Here is a 23,961-nt window from a genome sequence, read left to right on the forward strand (position 1 = left end):
GAGTCTCACTCTGTCACCCAGGCTGGAGTGCAATGGCATGATCTTGGCTCAGTGCAACCTCCACCTCCCAGGTTCAAGTGATTCTCCTGCTTCAGCCTCCCAAGTAGCTGGGGTTACAGGTGCATGCCACAGTGCCTGGCTAATTTTTGTATTTTTAGTAGAGACGAGGGTTTCACCATGTCGGCCAGGCTGGTCTCGAACTCCTGACCTTGTGACCCTCCCACTTTGGCCGTCCAAAGTGGGATTACAGGCGTGAGCCACTATGCCTGGCAGTGTTTTTACTTTTGCTTTTTTTGAAGTATAACTTACATACAGTCAGATGTACAAATCTCAACTGGCTATACACTTGTGTAGCCCCCACCCAGGTCAAGATCTAGAAGATTTTCAGCAAGCCAGAAAGTTATCTTGTGTCCTTCCCAGCCAATTCCAATCCAAAAGGTGACCTCTCTTCTGACTCGAATCCCCAGGTTAGCATTGTCTGCTCTTGGTCGTAGTTTCGTGTCTGGCTTTTCCCTCTCAGCATGCTGTCTTTAGCCCTGTGTCGTGTGCAGCAGACGTTTGCACTTTCTGGTTTTTTTTGCTGAACAACAGTCCATGGCACTAGGACATCTCAATTTGATTCTTTGTTCTTCCATGGATAGATATTGGAAATGTTTCTTGTTCTTTTCTTTTATGAACAAAGCTCCTGTGGACATTCAGGTGCATGTCTTTGGGTGGAGATGTTCACCATATGTCTGGGTCTCTACCAAGAAGTGGCAGTGCTGGGTGGTAGGTCGGTAGCCTGGGCCCCTAACCACTGCACCACACTGCCCCTCAAACAGCACAGCAGCCTAAAGTTGTATTATTACCCCATTTCACAGAGGGGGAAATTGAGGCTTAGAGAACTTGAGTGGCATGTCTGAGGTGGCTATGGTTTGAACATCCCCTCCAAAACTCATGTTGAAATGTACAGCAATACCTTGGGACTCTTTAGAGAGTCCCCACCAGCAAGAAGGCCCCCTTGCCAGAAGCTCCTCCTTGACCTTGGACTTCAGCCTCCATAACTGTAAGAAATAAACTCCTTTTCTTTATAAACTACCCAGTGTCAGGTATTCTGTTATAAGCAGCAGGAAATGGACTAAGACGCTTGGGTAGCAAAGTGCTGAGCTGGAAGCTGGAACCTGAGCCAGGAGACCTGGCCCAGAGCTAGGTGGCTCATCCAGTGCATGGCAGTTCCACTGGTGTAGGGGCTTTGGCTCATTGTGAGATTTGATTGAGACCCTGGAGGCTGACCCATTGCCTGCTACCTGGTCATTTCCTTGGAGCTTAAGTCTTATTGGGAAAGCGTTTTGACTTTAGTATTCTTTGAAGACATTGGGAACAAGAAAGTTTCTTTTCTTTATCATTGGACTGGAAGTGCTGGTAGTAATGAAATGAAAGGCGAGGCAGGGCTGGGTATGGTGGCTCACGCCTGTAATCCCAGCACTTTGGGAGGCCGAGGCAGGTGGATCACTTGAGGTCAGGAGTTCGAGATCACCCTGACCAACATGGCGAAACCCTGTCTCTACTGAAAATACAAAAATTAGCCAGATGTGGCAGTGTGTGCTTGTAGTCCCAGCTACTCGGGAGGCTAAGATAGGAGAATTGCTTGAACCCAGAAGGCGGAGATTACAGTGAGCCAAGATTGTGCCACTGCACCCTGGTCTGGGTGACAGAGCAAGACTCTGTCTTCAAAAAAAAAAAAAAAAAAACAAAGGTGAGATGGGAGTGAGCACAGGTCATGAAAGAATAATGATGACAGGCTTCGAGTTTCCAGCTGCCACTGCAGGCTGTGTGTGACCTCAGGGTCTCTCAGAGACATCTTGGGAAGTCCCTGCCCATCTCTCTGGACCTGCAGGGGAGGACCACATCTGTGGTTGATAATGTCTAGAAAGTTCAGAGTTTCCCCTCTCATCGAGGCTTTAATATTTTCAGGGAGGCAGAACAGCCAGATGGATGGGGAATGCACCTCCACCCTCTAGCCAAACCTAGGGACTCTTACCACTCTGACTCAAGAATCATAGTTGTTTTTTAGTTTCTGTTTTTGTTGTTGTTGTTGTTCTTTTTTTTTTTTTTTTTTTTTTTTTTTTTTTTTTTTTTTTTTTTTTTTTTTTTTTTTTTTTTTTTTTTTTTTTTTTTTTTTTTTTTTTTTTTTGAGACAGGGTCTCACTCTGTTGCTCAGGCTGGAATTGGAGTGCAGTGGCACTATCATAGCTCATTGCAGCCTTGAACTCCTGGGCTCAATCCCTCCCTCAGCCTCCTGAGTAGCTGAGACTATAAGCATGCACCACTGTGCCTGGCTAATTAAAAAAATTTTTTTTGTAGAGTCAAGGGTCTGACTGTGTTGTCCAGGTTGGTCTCAAACTCCTGGGTTCAAACCATCCTCCCTTCTCTGCCTCCCAAACTGCTGGAATTACAGAGCTGAGCCACTGGGCCAAGAATCCTAGTTTTGAATTTTCAGGCTGACAGCCTCAAATATGGTGAACTAGGGGAATTGCACAAAAAAAATATGAGTTCAGGTACAATGCAGTTGGTGGTTGACCCCCCCATCCCCAGAAGCCCTAGCTGGCTGTGGAGACCTGCCCTCGACCCCTCAATCTGCCCATCATGTGGCCTCCACATTTTACACTAGTCAGTTTTTGGTGTCTTGCGTATCACCGGCCTCATCTCCCATGGAGGCTCTAAATTCCTATTTTCACCAGCAAGGCATCCTTTTCCCTGCACTCCTGCTGTTAAGTGATATCTTATTCTTCTCTGATGGCACCTTTCCCTGACTATTGAGGTGACATGTCTTGTCACATGCTTATTGGTGGATTTGCTGTGCTCATTGCAGGGGATCTCACCTGGCTGCAGTTTTGCTGCTCCCCTCCCCCCGGGGACATTTGGCCATGTCTGGAGACATTTCTAGTTGTTAGCACTAGGCTGGCATTGAGTGCATAGTGACCAGGGTGCGCCTAAACATCCTACAATGCATGGGATAGGCCTTCACAGCAAAAGATGATCAGTCCCAAAGCATCAATAGTGCTGAGGCTGACAAATCCTGCTCTGCTGGGATTGCTGGGGAGATTTATTTTGTCTTAAAAAAAAAAAAAATTAAGTGACAGATGCTCTTGATCTATGCTAGGCATTGGCCTTTTATCTGTCATCTGCATTGCAAACATTTCCTGGAAATCGATCCTCTTTTAGTTTTGTTTATGGTATCTTTTGCCGCAAACACAGAAAATTAATATAGTCAACTGTGTGTTTCGTTCTTATTATAGCTTCTCCATTTCCTGTCATTGGTTGAGGTCTCCTCTGCCCTTATTGAGTGCGTATGGTTTTTTGATTTCTGCTTCTATTAAGATTTGTGTTCTTCTATTCTTTAGGCCTTTAATCTACCTGCAATTGATTTTTGTGAATGTGAGTGGTGGGAGGTGAGGAACCAAATATTTTTTTTCCGGGTGGAGAGTCAGTTTTTTTTTTTTTAAACCATATTAGATTCACTGTCCTTTCCCTCTGAAGGAAAATCCTACTTCTGTCATGTATTAGCTTTACAAAATACACATACACACATATGCACATGTGCGTGCACACACTCACTCCTGGGCTCCGCCTTCTTTTCCAATGATACTTGTCAATCTTAGCATAAGACCATTAGATCTTAATTACATGGCTTTGTCATATGTAGCACCACAGAGGCCAGTTCTCACATACATTCTCTTTTCCTGCCTTATATAATTTTTTTGGCAATTTCAGACATTTATTCTTTTCTCTTATTCATTGTTAGGTCCCAATATAGAAGTAACGCAAACCTCTCCTCACTCTTAAACTGGGCTCCAGTGCCTCACTTTCTGTTTGCTCAGCACAGTGAACGCTCCCCGTGTGCTGTTGTGAGAACTGTCATTTGAGTTATTGGTTATGGGGCTCCTCCCTCCTGCCAGCCTGGTTCTGTGCTGTGTTCCAGGACTGCATGGAGACTGGTGCTCATTCGATACTGGCGGAATGAATGAACAATGAAGGATGCAGAGCTCCTTTGTTTTAAATGTTAAAATTAAGTTCATTTCTTGGGTGGGTTCGAGTATAAGGCAGCAGAGGCTGATCTGGTCTTTGTCACTGCCAAGGTGTGGACTTGGGCGGTTGCTTCTCTCTTCTGCCTCAGCCTCCTTCTTTTTTTTTTTTTTTTTGAGATGGAGTCTTGCTCTTGTCACCCAAGCTGGAGTGCAATGGCACGATCTTGGCTCACTGCAACCTCTGCCTCCCAGGTTCAAGCGATTCTCCCCTTCTCAGCCTCCCAAGTAGCTGGAATTACAGGCATGAGGCCCAACAACTGGCTAATTTTTGTATTTTTAGTAGAGATGGGGTTTCGCCATGTTGAACTTCTGACCTCATGATCTGCCTGCCTCAGCCTCCCAAAGTGCTGGGATTATAGGCGTGAGCCACCACGCCAGGCTAGCTTTCTTACCTGTAGAACTGAACCCAATGGGCTGTAAGTATATCAGTGCAGTCATAAAATAGGATTTAAATTTATATATTTTTTGAGACAGAGTCTCACTCTGTCACCCAGGCTGGAGTACAGTGGTGCAATCATGGCTCACTATGACCTCCCAGGCGCAAGCAATCCTCCCACCTTAGTACTTGGGACCACAAGGGTGCACCACTATGCCCGGCTAAATTTTTTCTTTTGGGCCGGGCGCGGTGGCTCACACCTGTAATCCCAGCACTTTGGGAGGCCGAGGCGGGTGGATCATGAGGTCAAGAGATTGAGACCATCCTGGTCAACATGGTGAAACCCCATCTCTACTAAAAATACAAAAAATCAGCTGGGCATGGTGGCGCGTGCCTGTAATCCCAGCTACTCAGGAGGCTGAGGCAGGAGAATTGCCTGAACCCAGGAGGCAGAGGTTGCGGTGAGCCGAGATCGCGCCATTGCACTCCAGCCTGGGTAACAAGAGCGAAACTCCGTCTCAAAAAAAAAAAATTTTTTTTTTCATTTGTATTTTTGGAGAGATGGGGGTTTTGCCAGGTTGCTCAGGCTGGTCTCGAACTCCTGGGCTGAAGGGATCTGCCTACTTTAGCCTCCCAAAGTGCTGGGATTACAGGTGTGAGCCCCCACGCCTGGTCTATTTTAAATATTTTTTGCCCACAAAGGCAAATGTATTAAGGGCTCATAAAGTCATAACCTAGCCCTGCTAAACACTACCCAAAACTTGGCATTAGTGTAGCAGTCCCAGGCAGAGTGGAAACTTATGGAGAATAAGCAGTCCCTTGTCTGGCTGTTGCCAGAAGTAAAAACACATGTGCTGAAGGTGAGCGTAGGAGGCTCCGTTGTCCCCTGGGCTGTTCTCTGAGCAAAGAACCCAATTCCAAGTTGGCACAATGGAGCGGAAAAGTCCAGTAGCCAGACAGCCTGGCTGTGCCTCATGCTGCCCGAATGAGTGTGGGCTGGCCACTTAACCTCTGGGAACCTCAGGGCCTCATTTGGGAAACAATAGCAATAACACCCCTTTCATTGGACTGTTCAGTCATTCAAGTCATAACTCAACATGTGTTTTTTGAGCACCTACCGTGTTCCAGGTGCTGTTCTAGGTGCTGAATACACATAACGGCATGCCCCAGCACACCTAGTCCAGTGCCGGCACATAGTAGGTTCTCATTAAACACTTGTTGAATGGATGATTGGAAAACAGGTGGGGAGGAAGCATCAACAATAAACAAGTGAATACATACATGATACGTATATAATGATAAACATGAACATATAATTAAATCCTATGTGAAATGTAATCAGGAAGAAGATAAGGTGCTAGGAAGAAGAGGAACAGGTGGCAGTGACAGAAGATGATGAGGGTTGGGAGCCAGGACAGGAGAGCATCTGCTCAGATGGAGTGTTCAGGGTGGGCTTCTCTGAGGAGGCGACAGGCAAGCGAGGGCCTGACAAGGGAGTGATGGGGCTTGTCCTTGTTGGTTGCAGGCATCCAGCCCGCACTGTGGAGCAGGGAGGATGTGCTGCACTGGCTGCGTTGGGCAGAGCGGGAGTACTCTCTGCCATGCACTGCAGAGCACGGGTTCGAGATGAACGGACGCGCCCTCTGCATCCTCACCAAGGACGACTTCCGGCACCGCGCGCCCAGCTCAGGTTAGGGAAACTCACGGGCTTGCCTCTAAGTGGGAACCCTGACAGGCCAGGCCAGCCAAGTGCCCTAGGGGGGCCCAGGGAGGGAGATGGAGGGGGTCTTCCTTGGGGAATCTGCTCATTTCCAGCACTGCAGATGCCCCTGTCTGCATAAAGGCATGACGTAACCCTGCTAAACACTACCCAGAGCTTGGCATTAGGAGCGCAGCAGTCCCAGGGAGAGTGGAAACATAGGGAGAATAAGCAGTCCCTTGTCCGGATATTGCCAAACACACATGTTTTGCACGCATTTGTCTGGCTAGTGCAGATAGCCAGACAAGGGGTTCCTAGGTAGAGCAGGCCTTCAGCAAGGGAGTCTACTTGGCCACTTGTTTTCAGAGCTCTAGAGGCCTGTTCTCTCTTGTTTTCTCTTCCCCCTATCTGTGGCCCTTGTCTCCTCCACCCACTTCCATCCTACTGCCTCCCATCCGCTACCCCTACTGAACAAAAAACCAGCCAGAGAAAGATCAAATACTCATTCACACTGAGATATAAATGGCTGGTAACAGCAAAAGCCTTGACTCCCAATATGACTTTCGATTTTTATCAGAAACTAGGTCTGAGGGCAAAAGAATGGGTGTCTGATGATGGTGCCCCAGCAGCATGGCCTTTGTGGGGAGGGACTGGTGGGGGGAGGGACTGGCGGGGGGAGGGCCAGTAGCCAGTGGCAGGGGCGGCAGGGCCTTCCAGGAATCTCCAGAATTGCATCTGAGTCTTGTTTGGCTTGTTTTCAGGTGACTCTTATGTTTGTGCTGATTTGGTGTCTTTTTCTTTTTCTTTTTTTTTTGAGATGGGGTTTCACTCTGTCACCCAGGGTGGAGTGCAGTAGCATGATCTCGGCTCACTGCAACCTCCGCCTCCTGGGTTCAAGCGATTCTCCTGCCTCAGCCTTTCAAGTAGCTGAGACTACAAGCGTGTGCCACCATGCCCGGCTAATTTTTGTATTTTTGGTAGAGATGGGGTTTCACCAGGTTGGCCAGGCTGGTCTCAAACTCCTGACCTCATGATCCACCTTCCTCTCCCAAAGTTCTGGGATTACAGGCATGACCCACTGCACCCAGCCTTGGTGTCTTTTTCTTAAGAATTCACTCATGTTTTCTGTGTACCCTGTATTTTGGCCAAGCAGCCCCACAGTGTATGTGGCAAAGAGAAGTTGTGAAATCTGTTGATTTGCTCCTTTTCTCCTAACATGCATAGCCAGTCTCACGTCACATCCCAAGTTGTTGTTTTTTTTAAAAAAAAAAAATGGTGTCTTACTCTGTCACCCAGGCTGGAGTGCAATGGCATGATCCTGGCTCACTGTGACATGCACCTCCTGGGTTCAAGCGATTCTCCTGTCTCAGCTTCCTGAGTAGCTGGGGTTACAGAGGGCCTCTCCACACCACCACACCCAGCCAATTTTGTATTTTTAGTAAAGATGGAGTTTCACCATGTTGGCCAGGTTGGTCTTGAACTCCTGACCTCAGGTGATCCGCCCGCCTTAGCCTCCCAAAGTTCTGGGATTACAGATGTGAGCCACTGTGCCTGGCCAACATTCCAAGTTCTATCACCTACTTTCCCCCATGAGCCTCTGTAGCAGCTGCTGGAACTTTTGTCCGTCCCTCTAAGAGCTTGGATTCAAGAGCTCTAGTGGGAGGTGGGGAGAGGGCAGGGACAGAGAGACAAGGCTTCCTGCTTCCCCACAGCCCTGATGGTCCTGTGCCAAGGCAAGTGAGCTTGGGGCTGGTTCCCTTCATGCTCTTGTTCGTCTCTCCACCTTCCTACAAACACCCCTCACCCTCGTCCTCGAGTGTCCACTGCCTACATAGCATCCCTCTGGCTGCCTGGGATCCCCTCTTTCCGCCATACTATCAGCACGTTAGCCCAAGGTGTAAAGGGAGATATCTGGCACCACGGACAGGGCCCAATTCTGGCCTTTTTTTTTTTTTAGATGGAGTCTTGGTCTGTCGCCCAGGCTGGAGTGCAATGGTGCGATCTCAGCTCTCTGAAACCTCTGCTTCCCTGGTCCAAGAGATTCTCCTGCCTTAGCCTTCCAAATAGCTGGGACTACAGGCACCCACTACCATGCCCGGCTAATTTTTTGTAATTTTAGTAGAGACAGGGTTTCACTGTGTTAGCCAGGATGGTCTCGATCTCCCCTGACTTTGTGATCCACCCGCCTCAGCCTCCCAGAGTATTGGGATTACAGGTGTGAGCCACCGCGCCTGGCCTTTTTTTTTTTTTTTTTGTGACAGGATCTCACTCTATTGCCCAGGCTGGAGTTTGGTGGCATGAACACAGCTCACTTCAGCCTCAACCTCTCAACCTCCTAGGCTCCAGTGATCCTCCTGCCTCAGCCTCCCAAGTAGCTGGGACCACAGACATGAGCTGCCATGCCCAGCCGATTTTAAAAATTTTTGTAAAGACGGGGTCTATCCATGTTGCCCAGGTTAGTCTCAAACTCCTGGGGTCAAGTGATCCTCCTGCCTCAGCCTCCTAAAGTGTTGGGATTACAGATGTGAGCCACTACATCTGGCCTTTCTTTTTGTCAACCATTTATTGAAGCAGCTACTAGTTTTGCCTTTTAGGAAGAGACTAAGACAGCTTTGCTTCTTGGAAGGCAGGGGCAGACTTTTAGTAGAGCTTGGCATCCCATGAGGCTTAGAACTGTCTCTGCCCCCAGGAGTGTGAGGTACAGTTGTACAGTTTGTGCACTGTGCTCAGCCCTCAGCCAAGGGTGTGTGCAGGGGCTGAGAAGCAGCCTGACCTTGCAAGTTGCATGCTCTGGAGGTGGCTGCATCTACCGGCAGGAAAGGATGTCTTCTAAAATTCATCCACCATGCCAACAGCACTGGCTCTGCCCATCGCTGGCCCAGCCCCCAGTCAGCTGCAGCAGGAACCCCCTCGCTGTCAGCCTGAAGCTGTGACAGGACACGCCAGCCCTCACCCCGAGGCGGGTGGCTGCAGGAGAATGAAGCTGGCCCTTCCCATGTAGCCTGGTCAGCAGCCTGCCTTCTTTCCTATTCACCTCCAGGCGACGTCCTGTACGAACTGCTCCAGTACATCAAGACCCAGAGGCAAGCCCTGGTGTGTGGGCCCTTTTTTGGAGGGGACTTCAGGCTGCAGATGCCCACCCAGCACTCTCCTGTCCCCCCGGAAGGTGAGGAAGCTCTTCGTGGTGCTCTGGGTCCCTCCTGCAAATCCGCCTCTTTGGGAGGGCAGGACATCCTCGAGGCGAAGTAATGAAAGAGGTGGCCAGTGTGCACTGAGCTCCCCTCCTGCCCCTCCACCCACCTTCCCTGGGGTGCTCCTGGCAGCCTTCCTTCCGTGCAGCACCCTCCCTGCCTCTTTCCTCCCCATTTCTCTGCTCTCCTCTCCAGCAAAGGGTTGTTTGTATCATATCTCAATTTTTTCTCTGGAGCCCATCACGGAAATGATTCTGGTCAAGCTCACCAGAAACCTGAAAACAGGGATGTCCATGCCATGTCCACTCTCAGGCCTGACTCACTACGGCCCCTCGCAGCCTTTAACCCTGGGGGTCACCTCTCCTTCCCCCAAAACTCTTTTTTCCCTTGGCTTCCAGGACACCCCACTCACCTGGTTTCCTCTACTGCACTGGTATCTCCTCACTTCCTCTTCTGGTTTCTACTCTTCTCCCCTGCTTCTAGTTGTTGGGGTACCCCAAGCCAGAAGGCCTCTTTGCTTCTCCATCTGCACTCAGATGCTGGGCAATCTCATCTGATCCTGGGTCTTAAATACCATGCGGTGCCAATGATTCCAATATATGCTTGACCTCTCCAAATTCTAGATATGTGCACCCACCCTGCCTGCCCCACCCCTCCACTGGGGCGTCTAGTGGGCATCTCAACCCCCACAGCCCTTAAACCAAATGCCTGATATCTTGCCCTTCCCACCATCTTTCCCAGTCCCGCAAACCCCGCCTCCACCCTTCCAATTGCTCAGATGCCATCTTAGATTTCTACCCCCACCCCAACTCATCCCAACTGTCCATGCATCCTGTCCGCCCTACCTTCAAATCGATCCAGAATCCAACCTCTTCTCGCTCCTCCACTGCTGCCCCGGTCCAGACCCCATTGCCTCCAGAGAACGTCCTCACTGGTCTCCTTGCTTCTGCTCCTGACCTCCTATGATCTGTTCTCCACAGCGCAGAGAGATTCATAAGTCAGGTCATGTCACTTGTTCTGCTCAGCATCTTCCAGGGGCTCCCTTCTCACTCGGGGTCAAAGTGCCATTCTTACGCTGACTCCTGCCCCTGCCCTCCCCTCCCAGCCTTCTCTCCCTTGCTCATGTTGCTCCAGCCACATGGGCCTTCTCCTTCATTGGTCAAGCCCGAGACGCACCTGCCCCAGGGCGTTTGCACCTACTCTTCCCTCTGCCTGGCGTTCTCCTCTCTGCTCCAGATACCCACATAGCTCACTCCTCTATCTCCTTTGAGTCTGTTGACACGCTAATGTCAGGGAGGCCTGAGCAGCCTCTCTAAAGTGGCAACCCCACTACTTTCCCAGATTTCCCTATCTGCCTTAGGGATAGATTTCCCTACCTGCCTTAGGGATAGATTTCTCTATCTGCCTTAGGGTGCTTTGTTTTTGTTTCTGGAAACTGAAAAATAAAAAGGAAACTGTTTCTGTTTCCTTTTTATTTCAATTGTCCATCTCCCCTGCTCTCGACTAGCACATAAGCTCCCTGAAGGCAGGGGGCCTTTGCGGGCTCAGCGATATATCCTCAAGATTCTTAGAACAATGCCTGGTTCATAGCAGGCTCTCAATAAATACTTGTTGGACAGATGGAGAGGAGCTGGGATATAGCGCCCCTGGGTTCCAGACCTGGCTCTGTCACTGCTGGGCTTTGTAGCCAGTTTCACAGATGAGGGAACTGGTTTGACAGGTTGTTACTTGTGTGGGAGCTGGGGTTAGCACTTAGGCTGTCTGGCCCTCACCCACTGCCCCCACTGCCTCCCTGACCTTCTAACCAGGGGCTGGATGGAGGAAGAGCAGCAGGAGTGCTGCCCCATAGGGCTCCCAGGCTCGCCATTGAGAGGTTGAGTGGGGGAGGCTTGGGGCCCACGGAACCAATGTGCTCGTCTGCTTGCAGAGGTGACTGGCGCCTCTCCGATGGACCCCCAAAGTGGCCTCCTGCTGCAGCCACCAGACTCAGGCCTTATCAGCTCCTTCAGCCACCCAGATGGCCCTGGCCTGGCCAGGTGGCAGCTTGGCAAGGAGGAGTCCCTCAACTTATGTCACTGTGCAGAGCTCGGCTGCAGGACCCAGGGGGTCTGTTCCTTCCCTGTGATGCCACAGGCTCCCATTGATGGCAGGATTGCTGGTGAGTTCCCGGAGGCTGTTCCCTTGGCCATGGGGAGGCGTGCTGAGTCTGAGTCCCAGAATCACGAGTGATGAGGACAAGGCTATTTTGACCTGGCGATGGGAGGTCTGTGGCTGAGGGGTTGCGGGGTAGCATGACTGTCTTGTGTGCTGGCCACAATCTGCTTACAGCAGGCAGGGATACCTGGGATCACCAAGCCTCACCCTGTCTCCCACACAGGGACAACTTACCCAGTCATATTCTGACACTCACATTAGCGTGGAGTGCCACACTCACTTTTTAAAACTGTATCTATTTTAAAATAATTGAGCATTCATTATGTGCCAGGCGTCTGTCCCAGGCCCTTATTTAATTCTACAACAGCCTTTTGAGGTTGGTACTATTATTAGCCCCATTTTACAGATATGGAAATTGAGGCACAGGAAGGTTAAGTAACTTTTCCAAGATCACACAGCACTGGTAGAACTGAGATTTGAACCGAGGCAGTCTGGCTCTAGAGCCTGAGCTCTAACCAAGTGATCCACTTCCACTCGGCATTCATTGTTAAAGGATAACAGACAGACAACCAGACAGACTGACAGACAAGCTGCCCCCTTTCCTAAGGGTGTTTTCTAGCCATGATAGTGACACTGCATTTATTCTTTTTTTTTTTTTCAACTTTTATTTTAGGTTTAGGGGGTACGTCTACAGGTTTGTTACATGGGTAAATTGCTTGCCACTGAGATTTGGTGTATGAATAATTCTGTCACCGAGGTACTGAGCATAGTACCTGATAGGTATTTTTTCTTTTCTTTTCTTTTTTTGAGATGGAGTCTGGCTCTTTTGCCTAGGCTGGAGTGCAGTGGTGAGATTTCAGCTCACGGCAACCTCCACCTCCCAGGTTCAGGTAGCTGCCTCAGCCTCCTGCCTCAGCCTCCAAAGTAGCTGGGATTACAGGTGCCCGCCACCACGCCTGGCTACTTTTTATTAGTAGAGACAGGGTTTCACCATGTTGGCCACAAAATGGTCTCGAACTCCTGGCTTTAGGTGATCCACCCGCGTCAGCCTCCCTTGGTGCTGGGATCGCAGGTGTGAACCGCCACGCCTGGCCTGTGATAGTGCCTCCACCCTGGCTCTCTCCCTGTCGTGGTCCCCAGTGCCCAGGGTTATGTCCCCTTGTTATGTCCACATCACATTTATTCTGTGAAGCCACAGAGGGGGCAGAAGCCTGGATTTGGATTGGAAATAACTAGAAGTCACTAGAAAACAATTATTAGCCCAACACATAGAAATGATGAATACTTGAGGTGATGGGTGCCCTCAATACCCTGACTCGATCAGTATACATTCTATGCATGCCACAAGATATCACATGCACTCCATAAGTATCTCAAGATTTGTATCAATACAAAACACATCTATTCACAATTATTGGATCTTTTTTAAGAGACAGGGTTGCACTCTCTCGCCCAGACTGCAATGCAGTGATGCCACCATAGCTCACTGCTGCCTCAAATTCCTGGACTCAAGAGATCCTCCCACTTCAGTCTCTTGCAATGACTGGGTTCTTCAATTCTAATGCTTAACATTCTTCATGCGCTTACAGTACACCAGGCACTGTGCTGAGGGTTTTGTGGTCTATTATGTTACCTAATTCTCTTACCACCCCATACAAGGAAATTGTGGCTCAGAGAAGGTTGCATTACTTGCCTGCGATGACCCAGCCGACAGGCCCAGGTTCTGGGATTTAAGATCACGCTGTTGCTCCCAGATGCCTCTGCGCATTTGCCCCGCTAATGGCATGTTTGGTTTTCCTGAGCCTCACCATTAGGGAGCTTGAAGGGATTATAATTAATGGAAGTCCAGGGGGCTGAGTGAGTGAGCCAGGGGCATGAGGGACCTGGAGTCAGGGGCCCGCACACCCGGCCTGTGAGCCCAGCACCTGCCCTCACATGGCTCTGATGTCAAGCCGAGCTGCTCAGACTCCCCGCTCTGCCTCCCACTTAGGAGCCTGGCAACTTTAGACACTTCCGCACCCCTGAGCCCATTGCCTCACCGCTTCCTGGGGATAAAAGTAGCCACTTCCCAGACTCACGAAGACTGCCTGAGACAATGCATGAGGAGCCCCGTTAGTGCTGTTTCTGTTAATATCATCATTTTCACCATCCTGCTGGCGCTCCCCTGGTCCTGGCTGGGAGGCCTCAAAGAGTGCCTTTCTAACCCCTGTCCTCACAGCTCCAGTAAAGCTGCTTGCACCCGCTGTGCTAAATTGCAGACTGCCGGCTGCTATGGGATTATGTGTATCAGCTGCTCCTTGACACCCGATATGAGCCCTATATCAGGTGGGAAGACAAGGACGCCAAGATCTTCCGAGTTGTGGATCCAAATGGGCTCGCCAGACTGTGGGGAAATCACAAGGTGAACCTCAGCCAGCAGGCAGAGTGGTCTCAACATAACCAGAAGAAGACAGAGTTGGGGGCCAGAGTGGACCCCTGAAACTGTGGGACAGTCCTCAGCTGATGGGGCCTTCACGAGCAACCCCAGAAGTGTCAGGACAATTTATTTAGGGGGCTTTTGAGGGACAGGCAGTTACCTCTTACAGACAGGGAATGTCTCTGAAACTGAACAATTGTGTCTTCTCATTGCTTAATCTTACCTTTGCTTAGCATCTCAGCCTTTTGAAGCATGTTTACATGGACTGCACAGCGAATGCTGGGGGGCAGTTAGGCCACAGGAGGAAGCTGGTTTCTGGCGGGGAAATGCTATACATCGATGATTATCATTATCGTTAATAGTTTTATTTAAGCCGGGCGCGGTGGCTCAAGCCTGTAATCCCAGCACTTTGGGAGGCCGAGGCGGGTGGATCACAAGGTCAAGAGATCGAGACCATCCTGGTCAACATGGTGAAACCCCGTCTCTACTAAAACTACAAAAAAAAATTAGCTGGGCATGGTGGCACGTGCCTGTAATCCCAGCTACTCAGGAGGCTGAGGCAGGAGAATTGCCTGAACCCAGGAGGCGGAGGTTGTGGTGAGCCGAGATCGCGCCATTGCACTCCAGCCTGGGTAACAAGAGCGAAACTCCGTCTCAAAAAAAAAAAAAAAAAAAAGTTTTATTTAAAAGATCTGTTTTTTTAACTTAAAGAAACTATTTACAAAGGCTGCAGTCCTTATATCACCCTGTAAATCGTGAGATGGTCTTGGTAGTTACATTTTGTAATCCTAATTCAAGAATACAATTATGAGAATATTAAGCCACCCAAGATCATCTTGCAGACGCTCATTTAGGTACAGGCGCTCCTCATAGCGGGAGTGCTGGCCTCAGTCACCCCCAGGCCTTTCCAGCCCTGACATCAGATGCTCCTCGTAGGCTGAGACCAGGCCGGGGCTCCACTCTATCATGAGAATTAGACCAGATAAGTCTTCCCGAACTTTAGTCATCTGCACCCTCCCGGCCACCAGCACTGCTAAGGGCGAACTCACCTGAGGGTGCGAGCTCGAGACCAGCCTGGCCAACATGGCGAAACCCTGTGTCTCTACTAAAAATGCAAAATTCGCTGGGCGTGGTGGTGGGCAGCTGTAATTCCCAGCTACTCGGGAGGTTGAGGCACAAGACTCTCCTGAACCCGTTGAGGTGGCAGTTGCAGCGACAGCCTCAGTAATAATAAAAACAATGGCAGTTTGTCTTCCTTCCTTCCTTCCTTCCTTTCTTCCTTTCTTTCTTTTCTTTTCTTTTCTTTTCTTTTCTTTTCTTTTCTTTTCTTTTCTTTTCTTTTCTTTTCTTTTCTTTTTTTCTTTCCTTATCTCTACAGAGTCTTGTGCTGTCCCCAGGCTGGAGTGCAGTGGCGTGATCTCAACTACTGCAACTTCAACCTCAACGGGTTCAGGAGAGTCTTGTGCCTCAGCCTCCCGAGTAGCTGGGAATTACAGCTGCCCACCACCACGCCCAACTAATTTTTTTATTTTTAGTAGAGACACAGGGTTTCACCATGTTGGCCAGGCTGGTCTTGAACTCACGACCTCAGGTGAGTTCGCTGTTAGCAGTGCTGGTGGCTGGAAGGATGCAAATGACTAAAGTTTGGGAAGACTTATCTGATCTAATCTTCATATAGAACAGGGAGGAAAACAGGCCCAGGGAGCGGCAGTTCCATTTAATGAGCACATACTACATGCCATACGCTGTGCTAATTGCCTTCATGGATTAGCTATTAATAATTTAATGCTCAACTTGTGAGATAGGTGTTCTCTTTCTCATTATGTAACTGAGGAAGTGGACTCAGAGAGGTCAAGAAACTTGTCCAAGGCGACACAGCTGCCAAGTGGTGGAGCTGGGGCTTAAATTGATGCCAAACCCTGGGCTCTTTGGCCCTACTTCACACTGCCTACCCCCAAGAGAGAAAGACGACTTGGCCAAAGTCACACAGAGTGTGGCAAGGCCATCCATGCTGCCCCACCATGCTGTCTCTCTGATTGCATTTCCCGTAAATTTAGATATTTATTTGTTACTGTTGTGACATTTGCTATTTATTTATTTATTTATTTATTTATTTTTTTGAGATGGAGTTTCACTCATGTTACCCAGGCTGGAGTGCAATGGCACGATCTCGGCTCACCACAACCTCCGCCTCCTAGGTTCAGGCAATTCTCCTGCCTCAGCCTCCTGAGTAGCTGGGATTACAGGCACACACCACCACGCCCAGCTAATTTTTTGTATTTTTAGTAGAGACGGGGTTTCACCATGTTGACCAGGATGGTCTCGATCTCTTGACCTCGTGATCCACCCGCCTCGGCCTCCCAGACATTTGCTATTTAAAAGTAACATACAGTTCACTCCCACACTCCGTTCTCAACCAAGTAGGCGGGAGAATCTTCCCATCATTTCTTTCCCTTTTTTTTTTTGTGATGGAGTCTCTCACTCTGTCGCCCAGGCTGGATCGCAGTGATGTGACCTTGGCTCACTGCAACCTCTGCCTCCCGGGTTCAAGAGATTCTCCTGCCTTATCCTCCTGAGCAGCTGGGACTGTAGGCATGCACTGCCATGCCTAGCTAATTTTTGTATTTTTAGTAGAGACGGGGTTTCTCCATGTTGGCCAGGCTGGTCTTGAACTCCTGACCTCAAGTGATCTGCCCACCTTGGCTTCCCAAAGTGCTGGGATCACAGGCCTGAGCCACCGTGCCCAGCCCCATCATTTCTTCCCCAACCTTCCACTGCCTTTTTCCTTCCATACTCAAGGGAGCACTCATAAACCCTCACAGATCCCCGGCCTGAGAGGCTTAAGAAGCTGTCCAGTCTACCCTGCTCCCTTCCAGGTGTGGAAAGTGAGGCCCGGAAGCAGCAGGACACAGAGAGCGGGGCTGACACGGGGCTGCTTTGCCTTCCAGAACCGGGTGAACATGACCTACGAGAAGATGTCTCGTGCCCTGCGCCACTATTATAAGCTGAATATCATTAAGAAGGAACCGGGTCAGAAACTTCTGTTTAGGTGAATAGCCTAGGGGCTGTGGCGAAAGGGGGAAGCAGACTGGGGTTGGGTGGGCTGGAATTCCCCTGCAGCTGGGGCAGGAGCTGATTTGCAGTTGGGACCTGAATTCTAGATTTTTAAAGACTCCAGGAAAGATGGTCCAGGACAAGGACAGCCACCTGGAGCCGCTGGAGAGCCAGGAGCAGGACAGAATGGAGTTCAAGGACGAGAGGCCAGAAATCTCTCCATGAAGGGCAGATGGACTCCAGGCTGAGACGACTCTCCTGCGAAGGCAGCCTCCTCCTCCCAGTACAGCAGCAGGATCTCCAGCCAGACTCTACCCACAGGGTGACAGCCATTGCTTGGCAGGGCTGGGAGGCCTCCCATCCAGGACACACGGTGGGAGTGTCATCTTTTCGGCAGGGTGATCCTGGGGCTAAATGGCGCACAGGGGAGTGGACTCTCCCCTGCTGCGCCCCTGGGAGAGGGAGCCAGGCACTGATAGAGCATTCAGCCCCACCCCTGTAAATGGAATTTACGGATGAAGGGAGTGAGGTCTCTCACTGAGCCTCCAATTTCCTCACCTGTGAAAGGGGGTGCTCCTGAAAACCCACCCTCAGGGGCTGATGCAGGAAATGGGAAAAGATGTTAGTGCTTTGAGGCAGCACGGACAGCCTCAGTAATAATAAAAACAATGGTAGCTGATGTTTCTTTCTTTTCTTCCTTTTTTTTCTTTTGTTTTGAGACAGAGTCTTGTGCTGTCACCCAGGCTGGAGTGCAGTGGCGCGATCTCAGCTGCTGCAACTTCTGCCTCAACGGGTTCAGGAGAGTCTTGTGCCGCAGTCTGCCGAGTAGCTGGGAATTACAGCTGCCCACCACCATGCCCAGCTAATTTTTGTATTTTTAATAGAGACAGGGGTTTCACCATGTTGGCCAGGCTGGTCTCGAACTTGCGACCTCAGGTGATCCTCCTGCCTCAGCCTCCGAAAGTGCTGGGATTACAGGCGTGAGCCACTGCGCCCAGCCAATGTTTCTTAAGTGTTTGCTACATGCCGGGCCTTGTGCTAAAGGCCTTATGGATATCTTATCTCATTTAATTCACTCGGCAACTTGCTCAGGCATAAAGATGAGGACACTAGGGTGAGGCCTGCAGAACTGGCATGTCTATCCAGAACCCAGGGCTTCGACCTGTTTTCTTGCAGCGCCTCTGACTATTTGGGCACTTCCTAGCCAGGCCCCGGCCCCACCTCTCTGCTCTTGGCATCTTCACCGAAGAGTCCATTTCACTTGGCCCAGCCCCCTCATCCTCAGTTCTCAGTGATTCTACCCAGTGAAGACTGCCACCCCTCCCCCACACCGGTGGCTTCCCATGCTCCTGTCCCTGTATCTGCCACGTGACCTTAGGCAAGGTGTTCCACCTCTCTGGGGCCTCAGGTTTCTCATTTGTAAAATGGGGCTGCTTCTCCTGACCTGACCTCACAGGGTCGTCGGAAAGCTTTCATAAAGCAGTGCTTGTGAAATACTTAATGTTTGCCTGCTCCATGGGGAGTGCTTAAACGGTGTCAGCTGAGAAGGCTCTGCAGACCAGGAGCTGCTCTGAAGCACGAAAACACCTTGGTCCAATGGGCCAGCTTCTCCCCTCTGCCCCAGCCCCAAGTACTGACTGGGGGCTCCTGAGTCAGAGCCTCTGCCCTTGCAAGCCCTCAGATAAAGGTCGGGGAGAAACAGAAGGGAGTGTTTCCATTTAACCAAGAATAGAATTCCTTGGATTCATATCTTCTCAGAAGGAGGAAACTACCTCAGCCTCTTGCCCTCACCCGGTCAGGAAATCCCCCTCTCTCTGCTGGAGTCTGCCCTGGCTTTGAGTCACTGCAGAGAAGACCTTGATAAGGACTCTCGGACTTTGGGGCTCAAAGCTGTGATCGCCCATGAGCAGGGAAACTCCAGGCTTAGTCCTATCTGGGGCCCTCGACGGTACCCACCGGCAGGGGGCAGGCAGGTGGCTTTGGAAAAACGATTGATGGGAAATGGCTTGTCCCCTTTCACTTTCCCTCGGAGACCGTTCCATCTCCCTGACTTTGCTCTGGGATGAGCGCATGCGCCATGGCCTCTTTTATCACCTCCTCAACCCAGAACTGCATACCTGGCCCGGGAGGGACTGTGGAAATCAGTTTATCCAGGCCCTTATTTTTTAGAGCAGGGAACTGAGGCTAGAGAGAAGCGGCTTGCCCAAGATCACATGGCCCAGCCCAGCTTCCTGGCTCCTGAAGTCACCTCATTTCCTGGCATTGTGTTTGGGTCCAAGATATGAAGCAGGAGTATGGATTCCTAGATCACTTCTTCCGGTTATAACAGTGGTGTTTGCCTGCTGGTGTGTCGATGGATGTCAACAGCTACATTTCGCAGGGACCAGGCCTTAATTCAGGTGATGAATCTCACCCAGCACTGGGACAGTCAGGGCCAGGGGTGGGCTATTAGGAAGGCAGGCGTGAACCACTGCCGGAGATCCCGACTCTGGAACCCTGGGGCCGATGCCACCTTTCCTCCATCTCTCCAGGGAGATGAGGCCCTGGTCTGGGGATGGACCCCTGGGTGCCAGGAATAAAGGGCGTGTTCAATACATGAATTGAATACCTGCTATGTACCAGGCACCAGTTGAAGCATTGGGTTTATATCCATTTTTCATACAATTAGAGTCCTGAAAAGTGGCAGGTCATTGAAAATGACATATGTCAAAATGGACTTCTCACAAAGAATTTTTTTTTTTTGAGACAGAGTCTCACTCTGTCACCAGGCACCAGGCTGGAGTGCAGTGGCACAATCTTGGCTCACTGCAACCTCTGCCTCCCGGGTTCAAGCAATTCTCCTGCCTCAACCTCCTGAGTAGCTGGGACTACAGGCACACATCACCACACCAAGCTATTTTTTGTATTTTAGTAGAGACAGGGTTTCAATATGTTGGCCAGGATGGTCTCAATCTCTTGACCTCATGAGCCGCCTGCCTCAGCCTCCCAAAATGCTGAGATTACAGGCGTGAGCCACTGTGCCCGGCCCAGAATTTTTTTTTTTTTGAGATGGAGTTTCACTCTTGTTACCCAGGCTGGAGTGCAATGGCGCGATCTCGGCTCGCCACAACCTCCACCTCCTGGGTTCAGGCAATTCTCCTGCCTCAGCCTCCTGAGTAGCTGGGATTACAGGCACATGCCACCATGCCCAGCTAATGTTTTGTATTTTTAGTAGAAACGGTGTTTCACCATGTTGACCAGGATGGTCTCGATCTCTTGACCTCGTGATCCACCCGCCTCGGCCTCCCAAAGTGCTGGGATTACAGGCTTGAGCCACCGCGTCTGGCCAATTTTTTTTTTTTTTTTTGAGATGGAGTCTCGATGTCGCCCAGGCTAGAGTGCAGTTATGCGATCTCCGCTCACTGCAACCTCTGCCTCCCGGGTTCAAGTGATTCTCCTGCCTCAGCCTCCCGAGTAGCTGGGACTACAGGCATGCACCACCACACCAGCTAATTTTTGTATGTTTAGTACAGACAGGGTTTCACTATGTTGGCCAGGCTGGTCTCGAACTCCCGACTTCAGGTGATCCGCCTGCCTTGGCCTCCCAAAGTCCTGGGATTACAGGTGTGAACCATTGTGCCTGGCCAACAAAGAATTTTAAAAAGCAGGGGAGACAGCCTCATGGTTGAAAAAGTAGCCAGACATGTGCGGTCTTTTTGTCAGATTATATTACAATTAAAGAATTGACAATAGATAAAGAATTTATGAAAAAATAAGCATAATAAAAAGTTAATTAATGAAACAAATGATACAAATCACTGTCTTCGCCCCATTGAGCCATTTAAGGCACTAACCCATGAGCATGAGCTCTGGTCTTCATCTTCTCTATTAGATGGATTCTTGCCTGGAAAAGCTTTTGCCCTCATAGGAAAGTTCCAGATCTAGCACTTGATTTAATCCTGGCGGCTCTGCTGGGTCTGGGGCTCTTACTGTAGGAAGCCTGGGCTGATGCCGGGGACCCATCTGCTTTGTCACAGAGGATCCTAGGGTGACAGTCTTCCTTGGCTTCCTCCTCTGGTCCCACAGTGTTAGTGATCCACATTTTCTTTCTTCTTTCTTTCTTTTTTTGAGACAGAGTCTTGCTTTGTCACCCAGGCTGGAGTGCAGTGGTGCTATCTCCGCTCACTGCAACCTCCACCTCCTGTGTTGAAGAAATTCTCCTGCCTCAGCCTCCTGAGTAGCTGGGATTACAGGCATGCGCCATCACACCTGGCTAATTTTTGCATTTTTAGTAAAGATGGGGTTTCACCATGTTGGTCAGGCTGGTCTTGAACTCCTGACTTTGTGATCCACCTGCCTTGGCCTCCCAAAGTGCTGGGAGGTGTGAGCCACCGCGACCGGCCAGTGATCCACATTTTCTACTCAAATGTTCTCACAAAAGTTTTGCAGAGGCACTCAGAAAACACATACCTTTACAGAGCAAGGGCTTGTGCCACAGAAATGTCCAGATCTGGTGGATCTGGAGGTAAATGGGAGGATGGTGCGGGCTCAGAGGGAGCCTGTCGAATGCTGGTGCCAGGGTCATGCGCTGCTGGTGAGCTCCCTCCGTGGGACCTCGGCCCTCAAAGGACCTCAGTGGGAACTAAGCCACCAATGGAACAGCCCCAGAACTTGAGTGAGGAGTTTAAAGCAGGTTGTTCTGCCACCAGTATATGCAACTCAGAAATATTTTAATCATGATCTTGGTTTTTTAAAGTCCAAAATCCTTGTGTGAGTAAATTGCTCATCTACCGAGCGGGGATGGGGAAGGATGGGAGTGAACAAAGGGGACTAGGGCCCCGGCTTGGGAAGTTGACATAGAAGTAGGAGAAACAGATGTGGCTGCTCAGCAAACCCTTGCAGTCCCCAGGGAGAGATGACGTGAGAAGTGTGCCCATTGGGGATGGTGCTGTACAAAGTGGTGCTGGTGAATTCGGCTTGAGAGACACCAGGGAGAGTCTCCCTCCGGGGAATCACAGGCTTCTGCTCTCTTTTTCCAACTTCCCTTTTGGAGAGCTGAGGTCTGGAAGCACAGCGGGGCTGTGGGGCGTCTGATCCTTGAGTGGTCAGGGAGACTGCCAGGGAAATGGGATTCTGGGCTGTGGGCTTCTCTCCACGCAAAGGCCTGCAGTTTAAAGCCATGTCCACTAGGTGGTGCAAAAGCCTCTTTTTGCGTTAGTGTGGGGCCGGGCGGTGTCTGGACAGCGAGCCTGCCTTCTCTCATGGGGAGGCGTGTACTCTCCAACTCAGGCACGCTCTGTAAGTAGACACCCAGGCCCTGCTTGAACACCTCCAGTGATGGGGAACTCACACTCCAGGGGACAAAGTAAGTAGCAGGGGTGGGGGTGAAATTGAGGGGCACCAAAAAGCCAACTGTCCTGTGATAGTGTCAGCCTCCTCTCCTAACCCACAGGCCACTGGTGTCTGCAATTTCTATCTTCCCAGTCTCTTTACTGGGAATAACTTCTTATCTCCTCTTCTTTTTTAAAAAAAATTTATTTATTTATTTATTTTTAATAAAGATGGGGTTTCACCATGATGGCCAGGCTGGTCTTGAACTCCTGACCTCAGGTGACGCACCCACCTCCACCTCCCAAAGTGCTAGGATTACAGGCGTGAGCCACCACGCCCAGCCATCTCCTCTTCTTATGATCACTTTGTCCTTGAGTAGTTTGTCAGCAGAGGCCTAGATGAGACCTCTCACAGATCTGGGACATCTGCAGGAACAGCTGCGGGAAATTTCCCGAACACCGAATAAAGGAGGAAAGAGTTTATTATTTGGCTGGGAGCCTGGGCATAATTTGTCCAAAGCCCAGCTCATTTAACAAAGGAAGGTTCTGCCTTTATATAGGTTTATACTTTAGAAATTACATATGAAAGGGTTTTGGTTTACAATTTTAGGACTTTTTCACATGTGAAAAGGTCTCTGTTTACAGTTTTAGGAATCACATATGAAAGGGTTCCGGTTTACAGTTTTGGTACTCACATGTGAAAAGGCTTTTGGTTTGATTTTGTGTTAAGTAAAAATAGTGTCTTTTAGAGAGTTTCCCCAAGACCAAGCGTGTTATTTTCAGGAAGGAGATTCAGGAGGCGCCAGCTGGCCTGCTCACTCTTCCATGGAGCTGCACAGTGGATGACAGAGGGGGAGGGAATCCCAGATGCCTGGGTCTCCGTCCTCACCCTTACCCTGCCCATGTAGACCTGATTAGGAATCAGAAGGACGGAGGCTTCCTTAATTTCCTCCTGCTTTAGTCACAGCAAACTTCCAGGCCTCAGTCTCCACTTCTGTAAAATGGATGGCCACATCCTTTGCCCTGCTTAGCACATGGAGCTGTTGAGAAATTTCAAATGAAATAATGCATTCCTTTATTTAACATTTCTCGAGCACCTACCGTAGGGTAAGCACTGTCTAGAAACAGGAATCTAGTGGTGACCAGGACAGATGAGTAAACAAATAAATACAGAACATAATGGCAGATGGTGATAGGCACTATGAAGGAAAATAAAATAGAATCAAGTGAGGGGGTGCCAAATTTAAATTGAGTTATCAGAGATGTAAAAAGCATGTGTAAGTAGGAACAAGCCATCTTTACCTATGTCACTTTCTCCCCTGCAGTCTGTCCATCTTCCTTCCTTCCTTCTTTCCTTCCTTCCTTCCTTCTTTCTTGCTGTCTTTTTCCGAGTTTCACTCTTGTTGCCCAGGCTGGAGTGCAGTGGTGCAATCTCAACTCATTGCAACCTCTGCCTCCCAGGTTCAAGCGATTCTCCTGCCTCACCCTCCCAAGTGGCTGGGATTACAGGCATGCGCCACCACGCCCAGCTAATTTTATTGTATTTTTAGTAGAGATTCAGTTTCACCATGTTGGTCAGGCTGGTCTGGAACTTCCGACTTCAGGTGATCCACCCTCCTTGGCCTCCCAAAACGCTAGGATTACAGGTGTGAGCCACCATCCCCAGCTGTCCGTCCCCTTTCTATTTAACCTGCA

At 49.9% G+C, this 23,961-nt stretch overlaps 1 protein-coding gene across 6 annotated transcripts in view; it reads left to right on the forward strand.

The window, feature by feature from the left end:
- Positions 1-23,961, forward strand: part of ETV7 (ETS variant transcription factor 7) — a 46,949-nt gene that overhangs the window by 11,912 nt on the left and 11,076 nt on the right. For 2 of the 6 annotated variants that reach the window (XM_017522604.2, XM_037736248.1), the window contains exons 3-8: positions 5,969-6,133; positions 9,183-9,308; positions 11,261-11,491; positions 13,746-13,888; positions 16,852-16,952; positions 17,065-17,633. In XM_017522604.2, the coding sequence (XP_017378093.1) occupies positions 5,969-6,133; positions 9,183-9,308; positions 11,261-11,491; positions 13,746-13,888; positions 16,852-16,952; positions 17,065-17,182 (884 nt within the window). In that variant the 3' untranslated portion in view covers positions 17,183-17,633. Of the gene's footprint in view, positions 1-5,968; positions 6,184-9,182; positions 9,309-11,260; positions 11,492-13,745; positions 13,889-16,851; positions 16,953-17,064; positions 17,634-23,961 lie in introns of those variants that run through there. The other 4 variants (XM_037736247.1, XM_017522605.2, XM_017522606.1 and 1 more) reach the window with 3 other exon arrangements.

This window comes from Cebus imitator, unplaced genomic scaffold (genome assembly GCF_001604975.1).
Source record: "Cebus imitator isolate Cc_AM_T3 unplaced genomic scaffold, Cebus_imitator-1.0 Scaffold24, whole genome shotgun sequence".
NCBI classification, from domain to species: domain Eukaryota; kingdom Metazoa; phylum Chordata; class Mammalia; order Primates; family Cebidae; genus Cebus; species Cebus imitator.